This window comes from Anopheles merus, chromosome 2L, assembly GCF_017562075.2.
Source record: "Anopheles merus strain MAF chromosome 2L, AmerM5.1, whole genome shotgun sequence".
Classification (NCBI taxonomy): Eukaryota; Metazoa; Arthropoda; class Insecta; order Diptera; family Culicidae; genus Anopheles; species Anopheles merus.
In genome coordinates, this window is record NC_054083.1 from 47,930,682 (window position 1) to 47,941,098 (window position 10,417).

The window sequence follows — 10,417 nt, forward strand, 5'->3', positions numbered from 1 at the left end:
CTTACTAGTCCGCTGGCACTATACTAACTCCCGATCCTTCGCCTGGCCCGCTTGTGCTGTGGTCCCGTGCTGAGCGTGGAGCAGATCGCCCCCAAAAAATCGTTTGGAAAATCTCTCGCTCTCGCGGGCATTTGTTCGCGCGCTCTTTCTCTCTCTCTCTCGCTCCTGCTACTGCCAGAGCGAACAACTTACACCGATTTACAGCAGTGTGTTGATTTTCGGGTTTTTCGCAACTCTGCATTCTTCGAAAATGCTCTCTTCATCTTCACTCTTTTTCTGTCTTTCTCGCTCTCTCGTTTTGGTCTCTCTTTCTAGCGATAGGTGTCATTAGAGAGAGTGAGAGAGAAAAACACCCATCCCATCTCTATGTTCTTTCCTTAGCATCCTTCGATTTATCGCACCATCTCACGGTCGGTTTCTCGCTTAACCCGTAGCACACAACCTGCGGCACCTGTAAATCATTACCCGTACTGTGCATACAACCAACCACAACTACGCGCTTCACTGTAGTTGCCACCAAATAGAAGGAAAAGCAACCGCAGAGCACATTAAAGAGCTGCGTGTGCGTGTGTATGTGTGTGCTTGCGCGCATCACTTATGGGTGTGAGCTGCTATAGGGGTAGCAATTTTCCGGAGAGCATTTTTCCCTCAATCTAATGGCCTTTTGCTCTCTCGCTCTCCGTCTCTCTCTCTCTCTACCTTTATCTCGTTCATTTGCACGCGTGGTGGCTTACATCAACAATTGGAAAATTTATCACCTTCCATCAACTCGCACACTCTTGCTCGCACACTGGCTTGCAAGCTTCTCAGCACCATTACTCCTTTCCCGGAGCCCTCTCCTCCCCCTTCCCCAGAAGAGGGCGCGCTGCTTGAATGGGGCACACGTTGTGCGGTGTGTTAGTTTTTAGTGTTGTTATGAATTTCCTCGAACAACATGGATTTTGATGCTTGCAGCGACAGTCACAGTGAGGGGGGGAAAACCCTTGAATGCGAAAGCGCAGTGAAGGGAGCTGTGCATGGGGCAGATTGAATGAAGTGCAAGCGTTTGATGAAACTTTTGGTGCTTTCTTGGATTAATTCAAAATAAATCAAAGTGGAGCGTCGTTTATACGGGTACCTTTAATCCGGCTGTCCGTTTATCCGTGCTGCTGGGTATTGAAAGTTCAAAGGTGACATTCTTTGAGGAGGATATGTGAAAAAAGGTTATCAGAGGACATTGGCATAACAAAAAATATTTAAATTTATGGCAAATTTGAAATATTCTCATTGGAAAAACATGAAGTTAATAAAAACTGAGTAATTTTTATCAAAAAAGAAGATAACATTTGAAAAAATCAGGAATTTGTGATTAAATATGCCCTTTGACCTATTATCCGTGTTATTCAGGCGAGGTCAAATCCCGATGAGTTCGTATAAACGGCGCTCCACTGTAATTATAAAACCGTTGGGCTGAAGTAAACATATAAGTTAGTATTATATCTTCGTTATTGATATCAGAAAATGAGAAAAAAATTAATTCTGTAGTCAAATTTTGTATGGATTCATGATTTATAAGTGCTTTTAAATGCTTGTTCAATTTATCAAATTTCGAACTCATGCATCAACCCAATTTTAGCTGCTTAACGGCTGCTGGTAGCTTTATATTACCAAGTCCTGTTAAGGTGGTGCTTTTGATCCGTTTTAGAATACTTTTGGCCCATCTTTAATATTTTAATTCATTTTGTAGAAATACTTAACTTTTTCCTCTTAACTTGTAGTATAATTCCAATTGTTTTATAAAAATAATAAATGGCCAACAAAATCGAGAGCCTTCCACTGTGCCACATGGTAACGCTGCGCGTAACGCATAACGCATAACCGCGTACAGCGGGCGGCTGACAGCTGTCATACGACGTAAACAACTTCAAAACACGTGCAAAAGCCGCACGCAGCGCGTGGTGTGTATGTTGGGGAAATATTTAACTGTAAGCATTTTGTGCGTTTAATTTACCATCGTAAAATGGTCGCCAACAAAGAGCGGGCGATAAAACGGAAAGCATCCGAGGGGGGAGCGAAGCCGGAATCGATTACCTCCAAACAGGAACCGCTGGATGAGTCGAACGACGAGGACAACAGCAACGAAAGTGACTACGAGTCGGACAAGGTTCGGTACCGCCCGAAAGGCGGTGAATTTGTTAACAACATCCTTGGTGTGTGTTTTTGGTTATCGTTTGTTGTTTGTTGCTTGGTTTTTGCAGGAAAATCTACTCGGAAGTATTGAGAATGAGGGTGAAGATAGTAGCGATTCGGACGGCGAGTACGCCACGGACGACGATGAGGATGATGTGTTGAGTTTTGAGAGCCTCAACTCGGACGGGGAGGAAGAGGACGAGGCAGAGGATGCGGGAGCGACACTGGAGGAAGTGGAAAACGAAGCGGAAGAGGAAGAAGACGGTGAGGATGATGAGGAAGCCGACTCGGCCGATGATGTGAACAGCGACAGCTCGCCGGAGGAAGATGAAGGCGACCTGGAGGAAAGCAGCGACGAAGAACTGGAAGAGGAAGAAGAAGAAGAAGCAAAAGAAAATGGGAAGGAAAAACCAGTGAAAGCGAAAGCGGAACGAAAGCAGCGTAAAGAACAGTTCGAATCGGACGATGAACCACTGCCCGACGACCTGAAGCTGGGCCGGATCGAGGATGTGCTCGGTACGGGGGAGAAGAAAACGCGCGGCCTGGGTGTGTTTCCCCCGGTGCCGAAGCGGAAGGGCAAGGCGGCCCAGGATGAGTACGCCGCGGGCGATACGTCGGACGAGGAGGACATCCGCAATACGGTCGGCAACATACCGATGCACTGGTACGACGAGTACAAGCACGTCGGGTACGATTGGGACGCGAAGAAGATCGTCAAGGCGAAGAAGGGCGACGCGATCGACGATTTCCTGCAGCGCATGGAGGATCCGAACTTCTGGCGCACGGTCACCGATCCACAAACCGGGCAGAAGGTGGTCCTGTCCGACGAGGACATCGGGCTGATCAAGCGCATCATGTCCGGGCGCAACCCGGACGCGGAGTACGACGATTACGAGCCGTTCATCGAGTGGTTCACGTCCGAGGTGGAAAAGATGCCGATACGCAACATCCCGGAGAGCAAGCGGTCGTTCCTGCCGAGCAAGGCGGAAAAGCACAAGATTGGCCGGTACGTGCACGCGCTCAAGATGGGCTGGATGAAGACAATGGCGGAGAAGCGCCGGCTGGAGGCAATCCGCCGGCAGCCCAAGTTCTACATGCTCTGGACGACCGACCACGGGAAGGAGGAGATGCGCCGCATACACGATCACGTGGCGGCGCCGAAGCGCATGCTGCCGGGCCACGCGGAATCGTACAACCCGCCGCCGGAGTATCTGTTCGACGAGAAGGAGCTGGAGGAGTGGAACAAGCTCGCCAACCAGCCGTGGAAGCGGAAGCGCGCGTACGTGCCGCAGAAGTACAACAGCTTGCGCGAGGTGCCGGGCTACACGCGGTACGTGAAGGAGCGGTTCCTGCGCTGTCTGGATCTGTATCTGGCGCCGCGCATGCGGCGTTCGCGCGTGGCGGTCGGGGCAGAGTATCTGATACCGAAGCTGCCGTCGCCGCGCGATCTGCAACCGTTCCCGACGCTCCAGAACCTGATCTACACCGGGCACACCAGTCTGATCCGGTGCATCAGCGTGGAGCCGAAGGGAGAGTACATCGTCACCGGGTCGGACGATATGACGGTTAAGAGTAAGTGTTGTTCGTGTGCACAAACGGGCACCAAGATAAATAGCTAAATTGTACTCTCTCTCTCTCCTCTTGCAACAGTTTGGGAAATATCGACCGCTCGCTGCATCCGCACCATCCCGACCGGGGACATTGTGCGTTCCGTTGCCTGGTGCCCGAACAGCAAGATATCGCTGGTGGCGGCGGCGAGCGGTAAGCGCGTGCTGCTCATCAACCCGAAGGTGGGCGACTACATGCTGGTGAAGAAGACGGACGATCTGCTGACCGAGGCGCCCCGGTCCGACACGGTCGACAGCGAGCGCATCCGGTCGGCGGTCCAGTGGGGCGAGGTGACGGAGGAGGAGAAGAAGCTGGGCGTGCGGATCGTGATCACACACTTCCGCGAGGTGCGCCAGGTGACGTGGCACGGGCGGGGCGACTACTTTGCCACCGTCATGCCGGACGGGGCGTACCGGTCGGTGATGATCCATCAGCTATCCAAGCGCCGGTCGCAGGTACCGTTCTCGAAGAGCAAGGGTTTGATACAGTGCGTGCTGTTCCATCCGATCAAGCCGTGTCTTTTTGTGGCGGTAAGTTTCTAAACGCGCGGGAAGGTTCGGAAAGGTCTGTAATGTTTCCAATGACCGGTTTTTGTATTCCTTTGCTTTGCTTTCTAGACCCAACGACACATCCGCGTGTACGATCTGGTGAAACAGTTGATGATGAAGAAGCTGTATCCGGGCTGCAAATGGATCTCGAGCATGGCGATCCATCCGAAGGGTGACAATCTGCTGATCGGCACGTACGAGAAGCGGCTGATGTGGTTCGATCTGGACCTCTCGACCAAACCGTACCAGCAGCTGCGCATACACAATGCCGCCATCCGCAGCGTGGCGTTCCATCCGCGCTATCCACTGTTTGCGTCCGCCGGCGACGATCGCAGCGTGATCGTTTCGCACGGTATGGTGTACAAGTAAGTGCTTTCGAACCCCGGGTGGAAGTTTTCAAAGGAAGTAGCACTAATTCCTTCTCATCTACTTGTCTTGTTTCAGTGATTTACTGCAAAATCCGCTGATTGTGCCACTGAGACGGCTGAAGAACCATGCGGTGGTGAACGATTTCTCCGTGTTTGACGTGGTGTTCCATCCGACCCAGCCGTGGGTGTTCTCGACCGGTGCCGACAATACGGTGCGTTTGTACACGTAAAAGGGACGGGGGCCGATCGAGGTAAGGCTTCCCGGTTTCTATATCGACGCTCCTTTCGGACGACAAACGTTCGACAAAGGATTCGAACACGGTGTAACGTTTCGAGTTGGATTCTACTGGCTCTAAATTAAAATAAAAAAATACATTTGCTACTAAAAAGCATCCTATTAAAAATAATTCCTACAAACAAAAATGCCCTTCTTATGGAAACCATTTTGTTTATTTTACTCTTAAATATTAGGTTGGTAGAATTTACACGATTATTAATTTTCATTATTTGTGGGAATACAAACAAACACGCTAGTAAAATAGAAAACGTTAAAAAGTACACAAACTAATTAGAACAGGGGAAAATTCTTACCCAGATGGCACTGTTTTGCTCCATAGTAACTTGCGTTACGTTGCGTTACGTTGCGTTACATTTACTTCTAACCACTAGTACTGCTTAAATATCACATTCATATCGCGCCTTGTTCACGCAACAGCGCTTAATACCGCTTTTCTTTGCCTAATTAAGCTCCCTCATTAGGACATCGCCGGTTACTGCGTTAGCTAGATGCACGTACTCGTGCTGCTCCGTTACTAGCTGGCCGGACACTGGTACAGGAATGGGAGTGGTTGGCGTAGGCATCAAACCGACCGCGCAAGACACTTGCGTAGAAGGGCACATACCACGTGGCGAAGGCGCGAAGGGCTGACCATGCTGCTGGGCCGGTTGATAGCCGTAGAAGTTGTCCACCTTGGAGAAATTGTTCGCAAACATTGCCGGCCGGATGATGGGATGCTGAATGATTTGTAGACCCCCGCCAGCTGCATCCCCGCCCAGCAGCTCCACATCCATCGGTGACGCACTTAACTCGTCCGCCACGACCTCCCGCTGCTGCTGCTGCTGCTGCTCCACAATCACCACGTCCGAGTTAACGCTTTCGCACTGACGCTGCTGCTGCTGCTCAGGGTCGTTCTCCTGCACCGGTTCCACTCCCAGTGCCACCGGTCTTCCTCGCGCATCCCCTCCCTCCTCCTGGTGTTTCGTCCGATGCAGCTGATACTTGGCCTCGCTGATCGACACGAACGGACACTTGGCACACTTGTACAGCAGGGCCGAGGCGACCTCCGCATGCATCCGCTCCAGGTGCTTCCGGTAGGTCGTGCTCTGGATGCTGCTGTAATCGCAGTAGCTGCACTTGTACATATGGCCACCCTTGGTGCTGTGGCGCATCTTGTGCCGCCGGAACGCGTTGTGGTCGTTGGTGGTGTACTCGCAATGCTCGCACTTGAACCGCTTCTCGTCCGAGTGCTTGGCCGCGTGTGACTGGAGCAGGTAGCGCGTCCGGAACACCATACCGCACAGTAGGCAGCGATGCTTGGCGGCGCTCACCTCCGTCGACCCTGGCTCGCCCGCCTCGGTGGGATGCTTTGCGTCCATGTGCGTCCTTAGCTGGCGTTTGCCCGCGAACCGCAGCCCACACTTGACGCACTTCATCGTGGATTGCTGGATGGATGTGGGTTTTGCCTTCGGTTTGTCGCCCTGGGACGCATCGCTCGATTGGGTTGGGCCGATCGCGGGAGTTTCTTCCACCGGTGGTGGTTGACTGACCGGCTGTTGCTCCTCCACCACGGGTGCTTCTTGGTGTTGCGGTTGCTGCTGCTGCCGCTGGTGTGGTTCCCGATGCCACCGGCGGTGATTGCGCAGCTGCTTGTTGTTCTTGAACGCTTTCCCACAGATGGCACACTTGAAGTTGCGCTCCTCGGAGTGGATCTTCATGTGCGTGTTGTTCAGCCGGCACAGGACGGGCGTCTTGAAGCTGCACAGATGGCACGCGTACAGCTCCATGTCGATCGCGTGCTCCCGCCACAGATGGGTGTGCAGCGTGTTCCAGTTGCGGAACTCGAGCGAACCACACTCCGGACAGTGGATGGGATTGGGGCTGTCGGGCGCCACCACGTGACACTTGCGGTGGTAGTCCAGCCGATCCGGCTGGCGAAACCGCACGCCACAGTCCTTCAGGTCACACTTGTAGCCTTCCTCCTCGACCGTTAGGTTGGTGTAGAGCTTCTTCAGCTTGGTGATACCGGTCTGTTTCGCCCCCTTTGGCCGCCCACGGGTACGGGGACGATCTGGTTCAGCAAGCGCGGTGACAGCCGACACATTCACCTCTTCTTGGGATGGTGTTAATGCATCCACCGGTTGTTGGGTCTCCCCGATCGAAGGATTCACTGCAGCCGCCAGTACGATCGCGTCACTATCGCCAACCGGTGGATGGTACTCATTGGGAGGATCGAGATTGATCACATGAGGGTGAGAGTTGCCAAGCAGCAGATCTTCCTCTCGTCGCAACGGATTAGCTTCGTTGCCGTCAGACATTTCCATCGGTTGCTGCAAAATGTCTTGCCCCAACGGTGGCCCATTCGCCGGCTCGACGATCGCGGCCCATTCGTGGTTCGGCGTGATCTTCTCGCTTGCGTCCGATTCTTCCTGCAGCAGTATAATGTCACCCGTAAAACCGGACCCGGGGGGAAGCGTTGCCTCACAGTGGGTCGATTCCGCCACCAAGTGACCGTTACGGTTCGTGTCATCATTGGCTGTGCACGCCGTCATATCGATACCACCGGCTCCTGCTGCTCCTGCTCCTCCTCCTCCGCCGGGATCGTCTCGATCGTTGAAACCTTCGGTAAAGTCGCACACATCGCTCAGTTCACCGTAGCCGAGATCCGACTCGTGGTACCCATCCATAACGTCATCGTCGTCGCCATCGCCGTGCTGTTCGACATTATCGTGCTCCACCAGCTCGGGCGAATGGTGCGCGTTCATTTCAATCATTCCACCGTACGGTTTGTCCAACCGGTTCGCCCCGTCCAGCGTGTGCTGTTCGTGGGCTTCGTGCTGCTCCAATGGTCCACCAATGGTGTCTCCACCGTCCATCCCCACCTGGGACGACATCCCGCCGACGGTAGGCAGTATGTTCTGCAGCTCGTCGTACGTCATCAGATTCACCTCGTCGACCGACTTCAGATGAATGGTCGGCTGCTTGAGCACGCTGATGTTTTTGATGAATATTTTGCTCTTCCTTGGCTGTTGCTGCGGTACGTCGTCGGTGGTTTGCTGCTGAGCATCGCACTGTGCCGGTGGTGGTGGTGGTGGTGGAAGCGTACCGTACTCGCCACCCTGCTGCACGGTCATGTTGGAGCTTGCGGTCAGGTAGGAAACGTTAGGCTCACCAACCGATCCACCACCCGGCGTACCGTCCAGCGAGGTGGAAAACAGCATCAGCAAGTTCTGCGAACCTTGATCCACGGCTAGTGGCAATGGCCGGGCCGGGTTTCCCATCGCATCGCCTCCAACGGTGGCATAGCTTATTTCGGTGCCATGCAAAAGCGATTGATCGTTCGCTTGAGACACTGCTGTTAAGGAGTTGTTCGTCATGGACGATGGTACAGGCACGGTCGGTGGTTGCTGTTGTTCCGTCGCCGTGGCTGGTGGTGTGGACGTGCAGATGATACTCTCGCAGCTGCTAGCCCTACTCGTCGTAATCGATTCGCTGAACGTCGTCGTGGAGAGCGAATTCGTGCACTGCACCCCGGGGTCATCGAGCGCAATGAGCGGGTGGTTCCGAAGTATGTCGACGTTTTTGATGTAGATACGACTACCCCGGGCTGATTGTGCTACTGCGGATGGAGCAGATTGTGCAGGAATCGTTCCACCATACCCACCGTTGATCGTGTCCAGTAGCGCCCCCGAGCCATCGTTCGCACAGTCCATGCTCAAGTAGGAGGACGGTGGCGGTGGTGGTTGTGGTGGTGGTGGTGCCGTACCGTACCGATTCCCGTTCCCATTCGTGAGCATGTTTTCCGCCGACGCGACGAAATTCACATTCTGCAGCAGCGACACGTTGCGGATGAAGATTTTGTTCCCGCTGACGGCGCATGGTTGCTGCTGCGGTGGTAGCTCCAGCGACTGATCGAGCGATGGCAACATGTCCTCGCCGAGCGACAGCTGATGGCTGTCCTGTAGCGCACCGTGCGCTATCGCGGACGGTTCCTGCTCCGTCGACAGCAGCTGCTGGCCCTGCGCGTCATGGCTTTCCTGCGCAATCACGTCCGGCTTTTTCAGCAACTGTACGTCCTTTATGTAGATCCGGCTTTTGCTATGTGTCGCCGTGGACGTTGCCGTAGGGGTAGCAGCTGGGGGTCCCGAAGGAATCTCGACACAGTTCTGCTGACTCGCCGGTTCGATTCTAACTTCCGGTGCAGTACCCCTTTCCGACTGGAGGGTTGTGACGGAACTCCGGCTCAATGCTGCCACTTCGCTGGCCAACATTTCATGGTCCTCGGTAAGATGTAGCTCCAGTACGGCTTTTTTGTAGAATTTGTTCTCGCACACCGGACAGCTTAGCTTTTCGACCTGCGACTCTTGTGGCCCCACACCAACACCATCCCCCGGATGCCTTTCGCGTCGATGCTCGCTCAGCCGCACCTCCGAAAGGGTGGCAAAAGGGCAACGGTCACACCTGCGCACGTTCGGCACCACCTCCACCGGCTCCACTCGGTCCGTATCGTTCAGATAGTTATCGATCACGTCCGGCAGCCGGTGGTCGGTGCTGGCAAGACCATTCCCCGCTAGCCGTACCCGCGTATCGGCTATCTCGCTCTTGATCGAGTCCGACCGTTCCTCGCACTTGATTTCGCTCGCGGTACTATGATGGGTCGATCGGAGCAGCCGGCTTTCCTGCTGCTGGTACTGCTGGTTGATTTGGGTCGGAATTTTGACGAAAATGCTCGGCAGGATGACATCGTTCGGTCCGCTGGTGTGGCCGGTCGGCTGCTGCGAGATGGAGGAAAAGTAGGGCGACGATGGTGCGTACGGGTTTGTCGGGGAGCAGGGCGAATCGTGCAACGGTGAGTGTAGATGGTTCGACGAAAGCTACGGATGGAACGGGTGGTGGGACACAAGTGAGAATTGGGGAGAATTAATTTACAAGAGCGCACGTGTTGTTGCGGCACAATGACGTCACTCTTACCATCGAATCGAAGCCTAAGCTCTCGCTGCATTGGTTTTGAAATATATCCATTTTGGTTTGGTTTTCGCTTCCTTCACTGTATCACTGTATGTAGGATTGTTATTGTCCTTTCTACCGAGACGCGGTACATACGAAACGGGACATGCTTACAGCAGGCTGGAGGTGTTTAAAATGCTTGAAATCACCACGGCAACGTGTGTTCTCGTACTTGCAAGAAAGCGAATCTCAGCAACAAACTAAACAAATCACATTAAATTAAACTCGTTTTTGCTGCAAAAAGCGCAAACGACGGTGAAAACTATTTACGGTTTGTTGTGTTTTCTCGCTCTTTCAGCATCAAACCAAAACAAACTCGGAGTGACAGAAGAGGTTGTTAGCAATGACGTTTGTGTCATCGAACGAATGCAACAGGTTTCAGCGAATTTGAATTGTGTTAGTACGGGCGAATCTAAAGCCGTTGGTGTAATTTAAACGCA

The 10,417-nt window shown here is 53.4% G+C and overlaps 3 protein-coding genes across 3 annotated transcripts in view; 1 reads left to right on the forward strand and 2 right to left on the reverse strand.

Annotated features, from left to right (window-relative positions):
- Nucleotides 1-99, reverse strand: part of LOC121591681 (regulator of G-protein signaling 17) — a 36,408-nt gene extending 36,309 nt beyond the window's left edge. The window contains exon 1 of the mRNA XM_041912455.1: nt 6-99. The gene's annotated coding sequence lies outside the window, so the exon portion shown is untranslated. The remainder of the gene's footprint in view (nt 1-5) is intronic.
- Nucleotides 100-1,882: 1,783 nt separating this feature from the next.
- LOC121594504 (ribosome biogenesis protein BOP1 homolog) lies at nt 1,883-5,129 on the forward strand. Its single transcript, XM_041917814.1, has 5 exons — nt 1,883-2,143; nt 2,238-3,741; nt 3,820-4,307; nt 4,395-4,690; nt 4,770-5,129. Exons 1-5 carry the CDS (start codon nt 2,000-2,002, stop codon nt 4,921-4,923), a joined length of 2,586 nt encoding a protein of 861 aa, XP_041773748.1. The 5' UTR covers nt 1,883-1,999; the 3' UTR covers nt 4,924-5,129.
- Nucleotides 5,130-5,141: 12 nt separating this feature from the next.
- Nucleotides 5,142-10,188, reverse strand: LOC121594503. Its single transcript, XM_041917813.1, has 2 exons — nt 9,942-10,188; nt 5,142-9,844 (listed from the first exon to the last, which is right to left on the reverse strand). Exons 1-2 carry the CDS (start codon nt 9,990-9,992, stop codon nt 5,432-5,434), a joined length of 4,464 nt encoding a protein of 1,487 aa, XP_041773747.1. The 5' UTR covers nt 9,993-10,188; the 3' UTR covers nt 5,142-5,431.
- Nucleotides 10,189-10,417: the final 229 nt, after the last annotated feature.

What these genes read in the sequence shown, in the direction of transcription:
- LOC121594504 (XM_041917814.1), top strand. Translation starts at nt 2,000, where the DNA reads ATGGTCGCCAACAAAGAGCGGGCGATAAAACGGAAAGCATCCGAGGGG. An exon ending in GGACGATATGACGGTTAAGA is followed by an intron (nt 3,742 to 3,819) that starts GTAAGTGTTGTT and finishes CTCTTGCAACAG; the next exon opens with TTTGGGAAATATCGACCGCT. An exon ending in AGCCGTGTCTTTTTGTGGCG is followed by an intron (nt 4,308 to 4,394) that starts GTAAGTTTCTAA and finishes TTTGCTTTCTAG; the next exon opens with ACCCAACGACACATCCGCGT.
- LOC121594503 (XM_041917813.1), bottom strand. Translation starts at nt 9,992, where the DNA reads ATGGATATATTTCAAAACCAATGCAGCGAGAGCTTAGGCTTCGATTCG. An exon ending in GCTTAGGCTTCGATTCGATG is followed by an intron (nt 9,845 to 9,941) that starts GTAAGAGTGACG and finishes TTCCATCCGTAG; the next exon opens with CTTTCGTCGAACCATCTACA.